Consider the following 20,377-nt stretch of genomic DNA (forward strand, 5'->3'; position numbering starts at 1 on the left):
TCCCCAGTCTAGGCCGAGCCAACCAATCCCTTATGTGGTGATCTTGAGCAAGTCCCTTAAGATCACTAACTAGCTTTATAGTAAAGTTTGAATATTGAACCCTTGATTTCATGTTTCATCGTACCCGACAGATTTCCAGAACCCCAGACTCATCTAATTTATTAAGTTTCTTGGCGATATTAAAAGCCAATTCAGTGGGGCATCATAACCTGTCTTTTCCTCCTTGGATAAGCTACTTTCATGTTAGGAAGGTGGGGACACAGCTGAGAAAGGTTGCAGTACAATAAAAACGACTGCTAAGAAACCACCCAGCCATCGTTCATCACCCGTGCACCTTTTGGCAGGCACTTAACCTTTCCAATATCTTCCCCATCCCAGAAAGGCCGGTTGGGCCCGCACATTAAATGAGATAATGCACAAAGGCCTTAGTAAAGCATAAAACACCAGGGTAGCATAGGGGATCATTAGCCAGTGATCTAAGAAGATGCCTAGTCACGGAAGTCATATAAATGCTAATTCTTCTGGCTGGTGTCTAGTGACATCATTTTCTTATGCTTCAGGTTCCCATCAAAGACCTCTCAGAGTTTTCCTGAGCAATTTGTATTTTGATTTATTCAATATTTTGGTGCTTGGGATTTTTGTACATACTAGACAAGTGCTCTACCACAGTGCTACCCCTTGTATTTTAAAATAAAGACTATCAGAAGGGAACCAGAGCTAAAATATGTGCATCCGTACCAGACTCACTTTATAAGCCCTTTGCTATTTCCAGTTCTCAGAACACCCCAGCACGCTCTGTACTGTTATATGCTTGTTATCAACAAGGATCTACATTTTAAGTAATTTTCGAGCTTCCACACAGAGAAAAGCAGAACTCAGATGCAAAACTCTTTCTTTCTCCAACCTGGAGTGTACAGGGAGCCCCGCCTTCTAAGGACCCCTGGCACCTGAGTTGGATGTTCGCCCCTTGCCCCTTTCTCCTGCCTGCTTATTTCTGCAGCTTCGCTTTGCTGCAGTTCCCTATGAGCTCCGCTTCTCTCCGGACTTTTTCCTCCACAAAGGTGTATATCATTTTCTCCCTTCCCTTTCTGGTTTCCGTTCCTTTGACGCACCAACATTGTCCATCCTCTGATATTTCTGAAATGGGTCTGAGCGCCGTGCTGGAGACACAGGTTCTTCACCACACTGTCCATCTCTGGATATGAATGATAGCCACAGACATGTAATAGGTCCAAAACAGAAGTGAAAGGAGATCCAGACCTGCGATTTTTGTTGTTGTTGTTGTTAACTCACAACCAGAGTGCCCAGTTCTGAAAAGGAAGTGCACTTACCCCCCACCCCACCCCACCCCACCCCCAGTCGGACGATAATCAGGGCCTGAATTCATGGTATCCAACAGAAATCCTTTTTTCAGGGCCCTCTGGTCCATATTGTGGCTAAATCATCCGACTGCTGCTAAATAATGAGCAGCTTACTGGAGCGAGGCCTCGGACCCACACCCCTCCTTTCTCCACCTTAGGCGTTATCACCATCACAATTTTTCATCTTTATCGTGCCCTTCCGCAGAGGCATTCAATAATGTACCCATTGTGCGAGTAATCTGAAATCCTTTTCGGCGAGCAATAGTATTTAGTAGTAATAAAACACTAATTTGTCTACCAAGTGACATATTTATAGGAGCTGTTTCCTTTGACATATTTTTATTATTTCTACTCATTTGCTAAGTACTTTCCAATACATATTTATAAAGCACACGCCTTTCCCCAAACAGCACTGAAAAAATAAATCACATTATTTCTTTTATTAGTAGCAGCAAGGCTTCTAAGTCCTAGTGCCCTGATTTCTGTTACTTCTGGCAGGCGCCAGAAGAACTAATAGTGATGGAGCACCTACTATGTGCTAGTCTCTCTGTGAAAGGCACTTTGCATAAATCACCTACTTAACTCCCCTGAGATACACATTTTACCAATAAGGAAAATGTAACTCTGTATAACATAGATTTTTACCAGTAAAACAAACACATTATCTTGTCCAAGGGGACTCTGGCAGGAAGAGTGCAGCAAGGTACTAAACCTGGGTCTTTCCTTGATTCCAAAGTCCTAAATCACCAACCATGGGCCACTCTAACATCTCAGGATATGACTCTCCATAAAAATCAGCCAGACATCACGGCACACACACACACACACACACACACACACACACACACACACACACACACACACACACACACGTCAATATGTCAAGCTGTTGACAGCTGGTGAGGGCACACACCTTTAATCTCAGTACTTGGGAGTCAAGAATCCTACTCTTTTACAGAGAGATAGATGATAGGTAGATAGATAGATAAATAGAGGCATTAATGGTGAATGTTGTCTGTCTGTATGTGCGGAGCTGGTGTACTAGATATTAAAACCAGGACCTTAGACATGCTAGACAGTGCTTTACTACCTGACTGATACTATACCTTGCTCTTATTCAAAATAAGGGACTGGAAGGATGGCTCAGCTATTAAGTGCATTTGTTGATCTTGCAGAGTATCTGGGTTTAGTTTGCAGCTACTATATAGTGGCTCCCAAATACCTGTAAGTCTAGTTCCAGGAGATCCAATACTTTCCTCTGGCCTCCATAAGCACCAGGTACACACAGGGTGCACATATCTACATGCAGACAAAACATTCATATACATAAAATAAATAAATCTTTTGAAAGATAAAATGAATAAAACAAGCAATGGAGGAAACGAAGCCAGTTGAGTTGACACAGACCTATAATCCAGCAGTCTGGAGGCTGAAGCAGGAGAACTGAAGGTTCAAGATCTCACCAGGTCAGACACCTTTTCTCCAAAAAGTAAAAATAAAAAAATCATATGTGTGTATGTCTTGGTCTCTGTTCTATTGCTGGGAAGAGACACTATGATCAAGGTGACTCTTAGAAGATATTTAATTGGGGCTGGCTTAATGTTTCAGAGGTTTCATGCATTATCATCATGGTGGGGAGCATGGCGGCACACAGGCAGACATGGTGCTAGAGAAATAGGTGAGAGTTCTACATCTGGATCCACAGGCAGTAGGAAGAGAGAGAAACTGGACCTGGCTTGGGCTTTTGAGACTTCAAAGCCTAACCCCAGTGACACACTCCTTCCAACAGTACCACACCTCCTAATCCTTCTCAAGAAGTGCCACTCCCTAATGACTAAACATTCACATAGATAAGCCTATGGGGCCTTTCTTATTCAGACCACCACAATGTGGTGTACAATGCATACACACATACATGTAGTATAAAAATATACATATTCATTTTATTATTTTTCTTTTTTTTTCCTTTTTTTTTTGTTTTTTTTTTTTTGTTTGTTTGTTTTGTTTTTTTAAAGACAGGGTTTCTCTGTGTGGCCCTGGCTGTCCTGGTCACTTTATAGACCAGGCTGGCCTCGAACTCAGAAATCCACCTGCCTCTGCCTCCCAAGTGCTGGGATTAAAGGCGTGCACCACCACCACCCAGCTACATATTCATTTTATAATTTCAGCTGTACATACACACACATCACCAACACAAAGAACTGGACAGCTGAAACTCTACCCAGACACCTCCCAGCCAGAATACAGTGAAAGCCTAGCAGGCTCTGCTTACATCTCTATGCCTTATCTCCTGGTTGTCAGGCATGCGCAGAGCCTGCTGTTTCTCATTCAGCTTTCCTCCCCTCTAACCCTTCAGCTCTCTTACACACACACACACACACACACACACACACACACACACACACACACACGCTATCTGCCTTCTCTCGAGTATTTGTCATTCTCTCTTCCCTGGGGGAAAGGAAACTAGGGAGAGGTGATAAAGCAGATCTGTGATCGAGCTTTTTATGGTGAGCTCAGCTGAAAAGGGGTTGAGATACGCAGCCTCTGCTGTTTGGGGCAAAATATGAAAGAGAATTTTGTTAAAATATTTACATATTTTCAGCTGAAAGCAGCAAGAGGTTGAGAAAAGAAAGTCTGGCATCAAACGGATTCAAGTTTAGACTCCCATGCTGTCGCTTAACAGAAACATGTCCTAAAACCTCAACAAGCTCCATTTAGTCTGTAAAATGAAGAGATTCTCAGCGCCACTCAGCTTGTCCTAGGCCCTCAGTGAGACCTGTGCTAAGGCACTGAGCACACACACAAGCCCACCCACTGTCTAATTCCTCCACACAGTCTATCCCACAGCAGGTGCCTCAAATAAATAAATAAATAAATAAATAAATAAATAAATAAATAAATAAATAATAAGTAAATAAAAGCTTAGCCAGAGCCCCAACTCCATGACTGTTTCTTGGTTGGTCTAAAACTACCACTGAGGCACTGTGGTAGTTTGAATAGGTTTTTGCCCCCCCCCCCCCATAGTGTTTGAATGCTTGGCCCACAAGGAGTGACACTCTTAGGAGGTGTGGCCTTGTTGAAGGAAGTGCGTCACTGTTGGGGTGGGCTTTGAGGGTCTATGCTCAAGCTCCACCCAGTGTGGTCAAGACCCTCCTTCCGGCTGCCCTAGGATCAGAACCGCTCCTCTAGCCCCGTGTCAACCTGCACGCTATCATTCTTCCCACCTCTGCAACTGTAAGCCAGCCTCAATTAAATGTTATCCTTTATAAAAGTTGCCTTGGTCATGGTGTCTCTTCACAGCAACACAAACTGCAACTAGAACAGGCCCCATTTCCTTTTCCACTACTGAATGGGACATACCACTTGACATTAGGATGCTCTGAGTTTTCCTTGCTCCTCAAAGGACACAAGGAGAGGGTCCCTTCCCTGCCCGTGGGTATTGTCGTATATGGCCTACTGCTCAGAGAGGCTACAGCCAGGTTTTAATGAAGGCAACAAGCTTGAGAACAAAAGCAACAGGGAAGACGGAGAGAAAAGCCACGGCTTTTCCACATTGGGCCATTGCATTGATCAGCCTTGGTATCACCTTCTCAGCGATGAGTAACCTTCCTTATCATTGATGCCTAAGTGGAGTTTTGTTACTTGCTATGGAAAGCAGCCTCAATAATACATGGACTTTTTTTTTCTTTTTAATCCTGTTAGGAAAGCTCAGCTTCCCGACTTGAGACCATCAAGTGCTATTGGACAGTAGGTATTTAACATTAATTTTGTCTAGTTTCAAACAGACATACAAAGACCTTGTATGATGGTGAAAGAAGACAAAAGACAGCAGGGGCCTAATGGCTATCCACATCATGAGAGAAACAATCCTACATCACTCTCTTACATTTTTCTTGATCTAAGGATCAAATCTAGAGCTTTGTCGGTGCTAGGCAAGCATCCTAGCACCCCTAGGCCACGCTTTGATATCTCTAAAAGGCATTAAAGCCACTCACTCACAAGCTCTCACAAATGCAGAAAGAACAAGAAGAGACACAGGGGGCCTTTAGTTCTGCCACCAGAACTGTCACATTTAAAGGCTTGGTTCTTTCTCTTAACAATATGAGATGGGAGCTGGCTGTGCATCTCAGTGGTGGAAGCTATGGTTAGCACACACAAGGTCCTGGATTCGAGTCATCCCACATTTGTGGGATGGAGAGCAGGGGCTGGGGGTGTGGGAGACAATCCAGGCCAAATGATCCTTATGGGTCTCTAATACAGTGCTGTTCTCACTCACATATGAAGCACTTGAAATCACAACGGGCAGGATACAGGGCAGACCCGCCCAGGGGAGAGCCGGCAACCGGGCTCCTCCCTGAACACCCAAGTCCCTAACTTGCAGTGGTTCCTTGCAAAACTGCACTAAGAAACTGTGAAACATTCCATGAGAGTGCCCTTGACTAACTGGTACCATCTGCTAAGGTCTCGATGGCCAAAGCGCATCAAGAGTGGCCGGTATTTGCTTTGCCTGGTTTAATATATTGCTTCTCACTTGGGTTGCAGGAAGTAACCTGCCAACCAACCAGCCATGGTGTAGATACCAGAGACTGATGTCTCCTGGGGTCTTCTGTGGAAGACAGTGTGAGAGTTTAAGTCTAACCACATTGTCGTTCGTGCAAACACCCCCTGCCCCTTTGTCATTCATCTCCATCCTTCAGGCCTATGCCTATCCCTGCTATGCCTATCACCTGTAAAGGTCTTGTTTTCTTTTTTTAATTGTTACATTTTTATTATCACACATCAGAGGCGTAGATAGTCCACAGGATGTATGGAAGCCAGAGGACCATTTGCAAGTCTCTCTTCTCTCTTCCCATTATGTGGGACCCAGGGATTGAACTCGGATTGTCTGGCTTGGTGGCAAGCATCTTCACTGGCTGAGCCATCTCACTGGCCCTAAATATCAGATCCTATAACTGTGTTCCCTCTTTCCCTCAGCTAGGACACAAGCAATTATACAACGGGCTCTCTAACCAAGCATGACCTTCCTGTAAAAACTGTGGTCCATAAACAACCCAGATCATTTCTCTCTGCCTTTTATTTGCCGTTCCTGGTACCATCCTCCCCTTTCAGCCAGAGTTATGACTCTCAGATGGATGGCCACAGTGTTGGTAACAGACAGGGGGTTATTTTATTCACTAAGACATGAGGCTGTGGTACAGCTGGCAGGACGAGAGGTGTAATTATACTGCATCTTAGAGCCACCAGCAATGAATTTCTGTATAAAAGACTAGATTTGCCATGTATTATTTACGCCGGCATCAATTTTCCCAGCTGGCTCTATTTACTGTGCAAATTCTCCTGTGTCTGTTTATGGGTTAGGCTATGGTTCAGCACCTCTGGTTACTCTAGACTGAGGAAGCACCCCACAGGCCACCATGCATATGAAACAAGTGTCTGGTTCACTGAGAGCAGGTCATAGCCTTCCTCCCTGGTAAATTATATCCCTGGGACAGCAGCGAGCTGTGTTCTCACCTATCAGGGTGAGGTATGCAGGTGTGTGAAACCCAGTCAGCAAGCAGGGAAGGAGGCACTCTCATTCTCTGGGAGCCCCACTGCACGAACTAAAAAACCCACCTTCTTAGGGGAAATCAGGTGGCTCTAGGGCTCAGAGGGCCTCCTTGGTTATATATATTTAAGAGTAGGACATTAAAAAAGTAGGATATGCATAAAGAGGTTGACATTTCTGAGGTTGTTTCTACTGAATAACTTGCAGACTGAGAAACTGCCATCTTGCAGATGGGAAAACAGACCAAAATAAATGGGGGGGGGGGAATGGGTGAGCAAAGGCCCAATTACTGTGTGAGGGAGGGGTTTAGGAACCAATGGTAACACACAGGACCAGGACACTATTCATGCAGGTACTACTGTGTTTCTTCAGTGAGGCCTCAAGCTAGGTTGACCTCAACCCACACTGGAAACATTCGGTAGACACAAAGGAAGAAAACTTGAGACCCTGATGGACTTCTAGGTCTCTCTCACTGCAGCATCCCCTGGCCAGGGGCTCCATGAGATCTCACACAATGAAGCTGAGGGGACTGAGGCTTGTCTTCTGATGAGCCTGAGACCTCTGCACTGCTAGGTCCCATGTGGCAGGGGACAGTAGCTGCCCGGGAAGGAAAGCTGTGGGGGCCTTGAGGCTGTCCCTTTCCCAATCAACAGTGTCACGTCTGCTTGCCAGGTAATTCTGGGCTCTGCTCCTCAGTCCCCAATGTCCCAATGTCTATCATCTCCTGCAGACCCGTTGGCTAGAAGAAGAAATAGGAGAGAGGAAGGTAGAATTAAGCAATCTAAGGGGTTGGTTGTTTCAGGGTTTCAGCATCAAAGAATCCTTCAGTGAGATACACATGGGCATGGAAACCACTCTCTCCAGGGCCCAAGATCCCTGGCATCCCCTGGGTTGGCTCACCTGGCGGGGAGACTTGGTCAGACATACTGTGCGTTGGCTGCTACCGAGTGTCCCAGCCCCCTCAGTGACATCCAGGAGAATCCGGGTACTGGGCACAAAGCTCCAGGAGCGTCCAAGGGCAGGTTTGAATCTTCTACCATCCCAATCTCGAGTCAAGTGGTTGGTCACCTGCAGAAATGGACATAGGTCCACGATGGGAGGACCAAGGACATCTGTTCCTACTGCTTCCTTTTACAGACAGGAAATCTGACTTATCCCTGGTGCTAGAGCTTATAGCTGAATCTAGAACCACAACTTAGGTTCCCTGGCTTGCACCCAGCTCTCCACAAAGCCTCAGTGCTTTAGACCTGATATCAAGTATAGGATATAGGGTACCTTTGTTTAATCTTTCCTAAAGTAGAGCCAGTACTGTACTTGTGCTATTCACTGGCATCCTGAGAACAGTGTAGCCAGCCCTTTGGGTCTGGAGTGTGTTTGTGTGTGAGGAAGAGGGAAAGTTTGGATAAGGAGTCCTGATCTGGGACTAGTCTTTTTGTTTTGTTTTTGTTTTTGTTTTTAAATAAAGATTCATTTATTCTTCTATGTTATAAATACACTGTTGCTGTCTTCAGAGACACCAGAAGAGGGCATCAGATCCCATTACAGATGGTTGTGAGCCACCATGTAGTTGCTGGGAATTGAACTCAGGACCTTTGGAAGAGCCATCAGTGCTCTTAACTCCTGAGCCATCTCTCCAGCCCCTGGGACTAGTCTTAAGCAGACCAGCCACAGAGGCACTCAAACCACAGCCTCCTGTGGATAGCGACAATGGCTCCTTCCACTCTCCCTGCCAGAGACTGGTCCCCAAGTACCCACAAACACCCAGAAGTCAGTAGATGGAGGCCCAGGACCCTGCATTTGAAAGAGCAAGATAACAACAGGTCCTTTCACATTGCCTGCAGGTGCACAAATTAGTATACTATTTCCTTAAAATTGGGCAAGCTAGACATTTGAAGTACATGTACTTGGGTGTGGGGTGTGTGTGTGTGTAGTCCCAGCCCCTCAGGAGCAGTCTAGGAGTTTAAGGGCAGCCTGAAAGCCTAGTAAGACACTGTGTCAAGAACATAAACACTAGCTGGGCAGTGGTGGCGCACGCCTTTAATCCCAGCACTTGGGAGGCTGAGGCAGGCGGATTTCTGAGTTCAAGGCTAGCCTGGTCTACAGAGTGAGTTCCAGGACAGCCGGGCTATAGAGAAAAACCCTGTCTCGGGCCTGGTGAGATGGCTCAGTGGGTAAGAGCACCCGACTGCTCTTCTGAAGGTCCGGAGTTCAAATCCCAGCAACCACATGGTGGCTCACAACCATCCGTAACAAGATCTGACTCCCTCTTCTGAAGTGTCTGAAGACAGCTACAGTGTACTTACATATAATAAATAAATAAATCTTAAAAAAAAAAAAAAGAAAAACCCTGTCTCGACCCCCCCCCCAAAAAAAAAAAAAAAAAAAAAGCCGGGTGTGGTGGCGCATGCCTTTAATCCCAGCACTACACTCGGGAGGCAGAGCCAGGAGGATTTCTGAGTTCGAGACCAGCCTGGTCTACAAAGTGAGTTCCAGGACAGCCAGAGCTATACAGAGAAACCCGCGGAAAAAAAAAAAAAAAAAAGAACATAAACGCTAAAAGTATAGGTAGTCCTGACTCAATAATTATACTCCTTTAGTTCCAGCACCCAGGAAGAAGAAACAGGTAGATCTCTGTGAGTTCAAGCCCAGCCTAGCCTACAAAAAGGAGTTCCAGGACAGTCAGGGTTATGCAGAGAAACCCTGTCTCAAAAGGATTTTCATTAGTTTTAATTACATGTATACACATGTGTTTGCATTTGGGTATATGTACATGAGTACAGGTGCCTATGGAGATGAGAAGAGGGCATTGGGTCTCCTGGAGCTGGAGTTACAAGTGGTTGAGGTCACCAAACTTCCTTTTTAAACTTTTTTTCTCAAAGCTGGTGGTGGTGCATGCCTTTAATCCCAGCACTTGTGAGTCAGAGGCAGGCAGATGTCTGAGTTCCAGGACGACCTGTTCTACAGAGCAAGTTCTAAGACAGACAGAGCTGTACAAAAAAAAAAAAAAACCTGTTTCAAAAAGTCAAATACATACATACATAAACACACATACATACATATATATATATATATATATATACACACACACACATATATATATACATATACATATATATATATATATATATATATATATATATATATATATATATATATATATATACACACACACACACACACACACACACACATACAGAACAAAAGGCAAGCTAGTAACACTTTTCTGACCTGTAGAAGCTAGGTTCTAGGTTTTGTCCTCTTAAGGGCTATTAAGTTCCAAACTAACATTTAAGAGAAACAGAGAGCTAGAAATTACCACCACTGCCACACCCAGGTCCCGGGCCAGGATCTTGAGCTCTCGGGCCAGCTGCATCATCAAGGCCAGGCCTGGGGGAGGAGCAGAGAGGAGGGGCAGCAGAGGGCCAAAGGACAGGGATGGCAGGTGAAGTCCCCACCCTGTCCCCAGGCTCTCCTTCCTTTCCTCACCTTCCCTCTGCTGACCTCCCAGAAGTGGGGCGACCACTGCAGTGACCGAGTCCACAATCACAACCTTCACGGCGCCTGAAGAAGTTGCTTCCTGTTGGAATGGGGACAAGCACAAACCAATGACTTCTAGGGCCCGCCCTGGGCAAGCTCCTCTATTAGAAGGTGGAGGCCAGTGGGATGGCTCAGCAGATGTAGGTCTTGGGCTCTTTCCTCCCTCCCCACCCCCCCTTCTCAAGTTTAGGCTGGGTGGTAGTGGTACATGCCTTTAATCCCAGCACTTGGGAGGCAGAGCTGGGCAGATGTCTTTGAAGTTCCAGGACAGCCAGGGCTATTCTGAGAAATTTATCACTTACTTGCTTAACTATGGAACCTAAGTGGATAATGTACAAAATGTTTGCGGCTATAGCAGCCATTTGCCAGTTCTGAGAGGAAGAGCAGGAGAATCGGACACTGGACTTAGTGCCAACCTCCAGTCTCACAGAGGACAATCAGATTGCTTCAAGAGTCTCCTAGCCAGATGTGGTGAAGCAAATACCTTTAATCTCAGCACTCAGGAGACAGGGCAGGGGGATTTTGTAAGTTCCTAACCAGCCAGAGCTACATAGTAAGACACCAACCCCCCCCCCCCCCCCCCCCCGCGCAACCCCCAACACACACAAAATGTTTGTGTGTGGGGGTTTGTTTGGTTGGTTTTGAGACAGGGTTTCTCTATGTAGTCCTTGGCTGTCCTGGAACTCTGTAGACCAGACTGGTCTTGAACTCACAGAGCCACCTGCCTTCACCTCCTAGGTGCTGGGATTAGAGGCATTCGACACCACCATGCCTGGCACAAATGTTTTTCTAATTGATTTCAGTGAGGAGCACAGAAGTGAAGACAGTATAACCCTGGACTCAGGGAGCCCACTGTTGTCCAGGGCTGGTGAGCCTGCCAACAAGGAAGCGCAGGAATTAAGCACCTCAGAATTCCACCTGGGGGTTAGGGGGTGTGCTCGTGCAAACCTAGCTGGGGATGTTACACATACATTCCGAATACAGTCCGTGGTCAGACACCTGCCCGCATACAGGCAACCCCTGGCCAGCTGGGGAAAGCAGAAGCAGGCAGATGAGCGAGCTCACCTGCTGGGCTATGGTGCCGCGAAGGTCCTGTAGCATATCTAGCATCCGGAAGATGTCAAATGAACGCACCACCTGTATCCTCTGGAGAGCACTTGCCTGAGGGGCGAGAAAGAGAAGCAGGGACTTGGAGAGGGGATCCAGGCAAGCCATAAAGAGTAATCATAGAGCTGAAAGGACAAAGAGGCACTTAGACACAGTGCTGGCATCCAGAATGGCAAATGGATTTTGCCTAATGGGCTGGATCTCACAGTGGTGACTACCTGGGTGCTGAGCTGTACGACATTCAGCATTCAGCAGGAAGGACCGATATGATTGACTAGTGATGCCTGCCCACACGCAAGAAATGGGCTAGAAACACAGATGCTAGGTGCTTGCTTGCTCTGATTTACGGTAAGCAAGGCCTTAAAGTTCCTGGAGAGTCAGTGTGGGAGGCAGCCAAGCTGGGATGGTGACATTAACATAAGCAGCTTTAGGAATGCAGAAGATTCTCCAGGTTCAAAGGGACAATGATGGTTCCCACAGACGGTGTAAACCCTTACAGCGTACAGGGTCATGAGGTCTCCTAGCATCAGGATTTTCTAGGACCCCAGCCACCCTGCCTCCTACCTGTTTCTCCTCATCTTGGGTTCTAGCCTGTAGTAGCTGGAGGAGGCGGGACGCCGTCATTCCTCCATTGGAATCCACATACAGTACATTCTGCTGCAGGCTATGGGCCACATTTGCAGCCACACAGAGACACACCTTCAGAGACAAGATGAGATGCTGGGTAAACCTAAGCCTTTGGAGAAGAGGGAGAGCCACCAGGCAGCTCCCTAACACATCCTGCCCAATTCCAACAACATACACTTGCCAAGGCCGACCCATTCTCAGCACACATCTGGTCTGTCTGACCTCGAAACTCACAAGGACACCTGCAAGTACCCCTCCCCCCCCCAGGAATTCAGGACAGTGCACCCACCTCCCCCAACCTTCCCCCACTGTTGGACCCATGGGTACCTGGGTTTTGCCGCTACCTGGGCCACCCACAATTTCAGTCACCTCCCCAGTATAGAGGCCAGCATCAAGTAGTTTGTCCAGGCTGATGGTAGAAGAGGAGAGAATGGGGGATGGGCAAAGAGAAGAGAAAAGAAACTGCATTAAATCTGCAGATAAATTTGGGGAGTAAAGCAGGCACAGTGACATATGCCTTTGATCCCACCATCAGGGAGGTGAGGTTAACAGGGACATAATGAGACCCTGGCTCCAAAAAAACCCATATACATACATATGTATACATACTGACCAAGTGCCTCCCTCCCTCTGCTCCGTGTGTGTGTGTGTGTGTGTGTGTGTGTGTGTGTGTGTGTGTGGTGTGTATGGATATAGTTTTTTTTCTTTTGGAGAGAAGGTTTAATGGTAATGGTAGACTGCTTGCTTAGCATATGCACAGCCCAGAGTTCAACCTCTAGTATCAAGGAAAAAAAAAAAAAGAAAGAGGTTGAGGAAAGTTGGCATTCACTAATGTAGAGTCTTGTAATCCATGAACACAGACCGTCTCTGCGTTTATCTGGGTCACCTTTGATCTCCTTCATCAGCATTTCTAATTTTCAGCATACAAATTCTACACGGGCTTTGTCAGATTTAGACCCAAGTATTTCATTTTCTTAGACGCAGCAGCAAATGGCACAGCGTTTTTAATTTCAGTTTTCACATGTTCATCGTGAATTCAGAGAAATGCAATTGATTTTTATGTGTTGATCTTGTATCCCCAGACCTTGCTAAACTCGCTTATTAGTTCTGGGAGTTTGTAATTATTTTTTATTTGCTTGTTTTTGTCTGCCTCCCTCATCTGGTAGAAATGCTCTGAGGCCTTTACCCCTGTTATAGCTCCAGTATTAGCACAAAGCCGAAAAGCCCCCGAAGGCACACAGTAAATGTTACTGAACAAAAGGACAGTGGTCTGACTGTCAAAATTCTAGTGTGGGAGCTTTGAGATGAACCTCAAAACATGGCCACTTCCTAAGCCCAGTTCTACCCCTAAACCACAGTGAAATAGGTCACTACCCTCAACATTCTGCCCAGGACAGGAGCTAAAGTGTCTAAGCTGCAGTCTGGACCAATGCCTCACCATGCCCCGCCCTCCCTAACTCGGCATCACCAGTCACAGACTGCAGGCCTCTGAAGACAGTCCTGATGACCAACAACAATCAGCACATGGTGAGCAGCAACTAGTCACTACTCCACCTATTTTAACTCGGGAACCACAGGTTCTTGCCAATTGACGTGCTTTGGTTCTTGCACCACCCTGTGGCTTCTTGGAATACCATACATTCTGTGTGGGTTTAATAAGCATCTACTTAGTAGATCTCTAGCCTCAGCCTCTCCTGAAACCCATTCTCCTGGAGACATTCCATCATAGCAGCTCCTCTTGGCCAGTTCTCCCAGAGTGGGGCCGAGACCAACTGCATCAGAGATTCTAGAGTTAGATCTTGCCTCGGAAGTTTAAGAACCCCATTCAGGTAGGGGCTGACACAATGGCTCAGTCAATAACAGTGCTTGTCTTGCAAGCATGGGGACCTTAGCTTGAGTCCCCAGAACCTACATAAAACGCTGAGTGTGAGGGACGGGAGAGTGGCTGAGCAGTTGGCTCACAACTACCCAGGGCATCTGCTATCTCTAGTCTCTCCAGGCCCCTGAATACATGTGCACACACTCAAATGCTGAAACAGATACATGCTAATTAAACTAAAGCAAATTTTAAAAGAGAGAGGAAAAAAAAAGCCAGTTTTGGCTGTCTTGGAACTCACTGTGTAGACCAGGCTGGCCTTGCACTCAGAGGTCCGCCTGCCTCTGCCTCCCCAGTGCTGGGGTTAGAGGTGATGGTATGCATTTCTAATTCCAGTGGTGGGAAGGCTGAGGCAGGGGATTCCCTGAGGCTCACTGGCCAGCTAACCAAAGCTAGTTAACTAGTCCCAGGCCCTGCATCAAAAACAATGTATGGAGACTACAGGGATGCTTCAGGGATTAAGAGCATTGGCTGTTCTTACAGAGGACCAGAGTTCAATTCTCAGCACCCATATTGCAGTTTATAACCATCTGTAACTCCAGTTATTGGGATGTGTGTGTGTGTGTCTGATACCCTCTTTTGACTTTCAAGGACACTAGGAATGAATGTGGTACACAGATATACATATAACCAAAATACTCATACACATGAAAATGAAAAATATAAAATAAACAAAGTGGATGGTCCCTAAGGTATAACATCTGTTGCCCTCTGGCATCCATGTGTACAGGCACACAAACCAATACACATGCACACAAATGAGAGAAAGACAGAGAGACAGACAGACAGACAGACAGGGAAAGAGCGAGGTCTGGGTGATTTGGGTGCATGCTCAAGCTGGAGAATCAATTCTGCCTGCACAGTACTAGGTCTTTCTGGGTTTGGGTTTTTGTTTTGTTTTGTTTTCTTTCCCTCTCTTTTCTTTTTTTTTTTGTGACATGGGGTCTTAACTCAAGCTAACCTTGAATTCCTGGCATCAGATGATCTTCCTATCTTAGCAACTGGAACTAGGCACACACTCCATGCACCCAGCTTCCAGGGGCGTTTGTTTTTTAAAAGTACCCTCTATCAGCAATTGTCTGGAGTCACCAGGAGCATCAAAAACTATCAAGAGGCTGTTTGTATTCCTTCCTTGGTGATTCCAATCTGCAGACAAATTTGAGAAACATTGTCCTTGATTGATTAAATAAAAGTTCTATCAGGGGCTGGAGAGATGGCTCAGGAGTTAAGAGTACTGGCTGCTCTTCCAAAGGTCCTGAGTTCATTCCCAGCAACCACATGGTAGCTCACAGTCATCTATAATGAGATCTGGTGCCCTCTTCTGGCTTGCAGGCATACATGCAGGCAGAACAATGTATACATAAATAACATTAAAAAAAAAAGTTCTATCAGCAGGACCCAAGAGTGAGTATTTCTTTTTTTACACTTAGCAGATGGTCATAGGAAAAGTGAATCGCTGGTTTTGACTCCAGTTAAGACCCCATCACATGATAGGTTATGGTGGCGCACGCCTTTAATCCCAGCACTCAGGAGGCAGAGGCAGGTGGATCTCTTTAAGCTTGAGGCCAGCTTGGTCTACAAAGTGAGTTCCAGGACAGCCAGGACTACACAGAGATACCCTGCCTTTAAAAAACAAAAACAAACAGAGAACCCACTGGGGGGGGGGGGGCTGCTGGAGACTGCTCAGCAGCTAAGGCTACTTTCTACTCTTTTTTTTTTTTTTTTTTAACTTGGTTTTTTCAAGACAGTGTTTCTCTGTATAGCCCTGGCTGTCCTGGAACTCACTCTGTAGACCAGGCTAGCCTCGAACTCAGAAATCCACCTGCCTCTGCCTCCCGAGTGCTGGGATTAAAGGCGTGTGCCACCACACCCGGCTTTACTTTCTACTCTTGAAGACTTCAGTTTGGTTCCTAGTTAGGCCTTGAACTCACAGAAATCTACCTTCCTCTGCCTCCGGAGTGCTGGGACTAAAGGCATGCCCCATCATGCCCGGCTTTAAAAAAGAAAGAGAGAGAGAGAGAGAGAGAGAGAGAGAGAGAGAGAGAAAAGGAAAAGGAAAAGGAAAAGGAAAAAAAAAAACAACCACATTCCGAGGCCCCACCTCCATAATCTGCCTCCCAAACAACTTTCATTTGCATTTCCATCCCTGACTCCTCCTACTGCTTCTGGAGCAGGGCTCCCTACCACGGCCAGGACACCCCCTGTTACCTCTGAGCATATCAATATGCAGAAGGACTCCAACCAGGACTGCCTAGGGGGCAGAGGTTTCTGGGATTTCTCCCCACCTTTCCCATGGAACCTCCCATCAGTTATTCTGTATTCAGTCACTCATACAGACACCTTGCCTCATGTTTCCTGCAAACCTTCTTCCAACAGAGATAACCGACAACAAAAGCTCTGGCTTGCAAGGCATAACTGATCCCTCCATCTACAGCGGTGTCTGCCCTGCAAAGATTTACGCTGCACCTCAGCACGCCAAGAAGGCCCACAGCAAAGGACCCTGTTTAACAGGTTTAATGCATGCTAATCACAAGTTTCACTAACCTTGCCTATAGCCTTACCTTCCCGGTTTCAAAGTTACATCCACTAGGTAGGCACAGCACACTGGAGGGAAATCTAAAACCATCTTTTTTTCCTTAAGATTTTTACGTAGGTATATGAGTACACTGTTGCTGTCTTCAGACACACCAGAAGAGGGCATCAGATCTCATTACAGATGGTTGTGAGCCACCATGTGGTTGCTGGGAATTGAACTCAGGACCTCTGGAAGGGCAGTCAGTGCTCTTAACCACTAGGCCAACTCTTCAGCCCAGCAAACCACCACCTTTGACTCTTCAAATTTACACCTGATCTCACAGTAAGTCTCTCTTCTCACATCTCTCCTTCAACATGTCTTCCGTGGTCACAAACCCTGGTTCAGACTTACACAACCCAAACCAGCAACACAAGATCCCTGTTTGGCCTCTCCTGGCTGGCTGGCCCGTCTGTCCTGCACAGCTATGCCCCATAGCCTACAAATGCTTTCACAGTGGCCTCTCACCTCCAAGTATACCTCGGAACAGTCAGCTGGAATTAAGTTAAAATCCTGAGCCCCACTCCTCCAGAGAGCATCTGCATGTGTCTGGCACCCAGTAGGCACTCAGCCAATGTTTGATGGATTACAAACACAGACCCCCAACCAGCGAGAGCAAGCACCAGACTGTGCGGACCTTGCCAAGAGAATGTGTTATGGAAACAGCAAGGGCCAGACCGATCCAAAGACCTCTGTGATGGCCGTGTTATTCATCAAGCTCCGCACAAATAGGCCGGGAGAGAGGTCAGACTCGCTTGGCCAGAAAATGCTAGCTGTCTTCCAATTCTTTCCCAACCCGAACAACAGGGCACAATGTAACTGCTCTTTTTGGAGTATGCCCGTTCCCCTCTGCTGCCTCAGATGGCAGAGACAACAGGTTCTGGATCAGATAACCCCGGGCTCACCTCTGCTGGCCCCTTTCTTAGGCTAACCACAAGGGAGGTCAATAACTTCTAACATCCATAACCTCGGGCAGCAGTTCTCAACCAGGGGTCACAACACAAGCCCTCCGACGACTGCACAACCCTTTCACAGGGGTGGCAGATCCGACTATATTGCTTTTAGAGATTTACACTATGATTTACAACAGTAGCAAAATTACAGTTATGAAGTAGCAAAGCAGTAATTTTATGGTTGGGGGGGGTCATCACAACAGGAGGAATTGTATTATAGGGTCACAGCACTGGGAAGGTTGAAAACCACTGGCCTATGTCAGCGCAAAAGTGCAGACTCCCGGGACCCCAATCCTTCCCCGGGTCTCACTTGCTACTTGCTTTATTTTGACGTATGGTGGACTCTACTAAACAATGGGGGTATTAACGACATCTTATGTTATAGGACAGTGGCTCTTCACTGGGAAAAGTTAGCTTGTTGGAGATACTGAGTCATTTTTTGATTATTAAAACTGGGGGCATCTTGGCATCTGGTGGGTAGAGAAGGACCAGGGATGCTGTTAAACGACTCTCAACGCACAGGATATCTCTATCTCAGGAAATAACGACTTGCCTCCCCCCCCCCCCCCCCCATCAATTGTGTTGAGGCTAAGAAACCCTACAGTTTTACTCTAGGGAAAAACACTCAGGAGTCCACACGCCTGCAGTTCCTCTACCGCTCTGGACTGCCCTCACCAGCCCCGTCCTCTGAAGCCTCAGTCTCTGCTTTCACCTTGTCCAGGTTCGCATACAAACCTTCCGATGCCGGTGGACAGGATGGCCGTGGAAGTCTTCAGTTCCTCATAGAGATCTGCGCCATTTAAGGGGAAAGCCGAGAACTGCGCCAGCAACACCCTCCTCAGGGCAACGAGGGCCTGCCAATAGGGCGGACACTCAGGCTCCAGGCCCGCCAGATTGCCCCCTCAGAGCAGCGCCCCCCCCCCCCCCCATCTATCCCAAGGAACTCTGATCCTGCAGCGTGGGGGCGCAGCTGGAAGAGGGGTTGGAATGGAGCTTGCAGATCGCGAGCTCACCTTGTAGGACAAGCCACACTTCTGGGCTACTTCCTCCAAGTCAGCAGCTGCCAGGTCTGCCACTGGAAAGAGAGCAGGTGCAGGTGATTGGCAGCAGGAATGGCTTAGCCTTGCCACATTTGCCTTTTGCTCTGTTGTCAAACGGGATTAAGGTCTTATTCTACTACCTATCTCGAGCACGCAGGCCCTGATGCAGGACCGACCCCGCAAAGGGCCCAGCACTCAGTAAAATCCTCTGCCTCGGCTCCTGCGAACCCAGCTTCCTCAGAAAGTCAGAGGAAGAGTGCGGCCATCCTGTTAGAGCAAAAGGCCCCGTATGTGTACCACGACCACGGTGCCGACCCCCGGGGTAGTGCCCATGAGGTCACCTGTTTTTATCTTTCGGCCTCTGAGAAGCTGGACGGTCTCCTCGGTGAGGCCCGGGCACAGCCCTGCCCTGAGCATGCCCATAGTCCCTACAAACCCAGGATGCCCTGGGGGCTCTCTGTCACTTGGGCGCTCGCCGAGTCCCCCACTCTGGGCATTCCTCAGTTCTACTTAGGGAAAAGGTCCTGGCGTGCCAGCGCGGGACGAAGGGGCGGGAAGAGGATGCAAGTCGAGGTGAGGGACACTAACCCTTCCCAACTCGCAAGACTCTAGGCGCCCTAGGCCCGCCCCCTCCGGCCGACGCTTCCGGGTTCCGGGACTGGAGCGTCTTTTGTAGGCCAGGCCTGCAGCGCCATCTGCTGACCATGAGGGCAAACACAGAGGCTTTGCGACTCGCGCCAGCCACCTGCAAGCACACCTAGAGCTTACATACATGCACAGAGACACAAGCACACACACCGACACACACACACACACACACACACACACACACACACACACACACACACACACACACACACACACACACACACACACACACACATTTTGTGTGTCCAGCGAGTCTTCCAACGAGTCTCTTGTGTATACCAGCCTCTATTTGCAAAGCTAGGGGACACTCACTCTACCTAACTCAATATTTACAGAGTGAAGCATCCCTGACTTCTAGTAGCATTCTTGTTAGGAAGACAATGAAAGTGGATCAATTCAGATCATTACAGATTGTATGATCAAGCTGAGATCCAGCGAAGTTCACAGAGAGTACCTGTGTCCCTATATTTTCCAAATTTATCAAGTTCTATCTTACGTATATAGATGTTTTGCCTGCATGGATGTCTATGCAATCCTGGCATGCCTGGTACCCAAGGCAGCCAGAGAGAGGGTCAGATCCCTTGGACTGGAGTTACAGATGGTTAAGAGCCACCATGTGGGTACTGGTCTTCTGGGAGAGCAGTCAGTGCTCTTAACCACTTAGCCATTTGTCTAGCCCAACATTTTCCAGAGGTTTTAATGGAAGTAGGGAAATGCTTGAGTATATAAAATACTATTTTGATTTTTTTAACCACATCTAGTGGAAGAAATAAAGCAGTTTTACAAAACCCACGAGTGAGGTTCTATTTCTGCCTGTATTTTGTAGTTGAAGGAATTTGGGCTCAGTAAGATTGTTATTCTTTGATTTATACAGATAGGAAGCACAGAACTGAATCTCCAGTCCATATCCAGCTGCAGGGCTCATTTTTAGAAATATCTCCTCATGTTCACCATTGTCTCTCAATCTTTCAAGGTGTTTGGAATCCTGGCCCTGAAACCAGCTACTCTGTGAGCTACAACCCACAGTAAGCTTTCACTGTGCCTGCGTTACTGGCTATGGTGGGATTTGCTGCTTAGATCCCAGGATAGAGAGCCTTAGAAGTATCAG

The 20,377-nt window shown here is 47.1% G+C and overlaps 1 protein-coding gene across 9 annotated transcripts; it reads right to left on the minus strand.

Annotated features, from left to right (window-relative positions):
- Nucleotides 1-584: 584 nt before the first annotated feature.
- Rad51d (RAD51 paralog D) lies at nt 585-19,249 on the minus strand. 9 transcript variants are annotated; one of them, NM_001277939.1, is made up of 10 exons: nt 18,963-19,249; nt 18,595-18,656; nt 18,317-18,435; nt 12,508-12,589; nt 12,118-12,252; nt 11,512-11,607; nt 10,396-10,486; nt 10,226-10,296; nt 7,810-7,977; nt 585-1,195 (listed from the first exon to the last, which is right to left on the minus strand). In NM_001277939.1, exons 1-10 carry the CDS (start codon nt 19,042-19,044, stop codon nt 1,178-1,180), a joined length of 924 nt encoding a protein of 307 aa, NP_001264868.1. In that variant the 5' UTR covers nt 19,045-19,249; the 3' UTR covers nt 585-1,177. The 9 variants fall into 9 exon arrangements, 5 of the variants coding, with proteins under 5 accessions (NP_001264868.1, NP_001264867.1, NP_035365.1 ...); NR_102718.1 differs by lacking the exon at nt 585-1,195 and adding an exon at nt 1,688-7,648 and having other exon boundaries at nt 18,294-18,435; NM_001277938.1 differs by lacking the exon at nt 585-1,195 and adding an exon at nt 1,688-7,648 and having other exon boundaries at nt 10,411-10,486.
- Between the last annotated feature and the right edge of the window lie 1,128 nt (nt 19,250-20,377).

The sequence above is a fragment of the Mus musculus genome, chromosome 11 (genome assembly GCF_000001635.26).
Source record: "Mus musculus strain C57BL/6J chromosome 11, GRCm38.p6 C57BL/6J".
NCBI classification, from domain to species: Eukaryota; Metazoa; Chordata; class Mammalia; order Rodentia; family Muridae; genus Mus; species Mus musculus.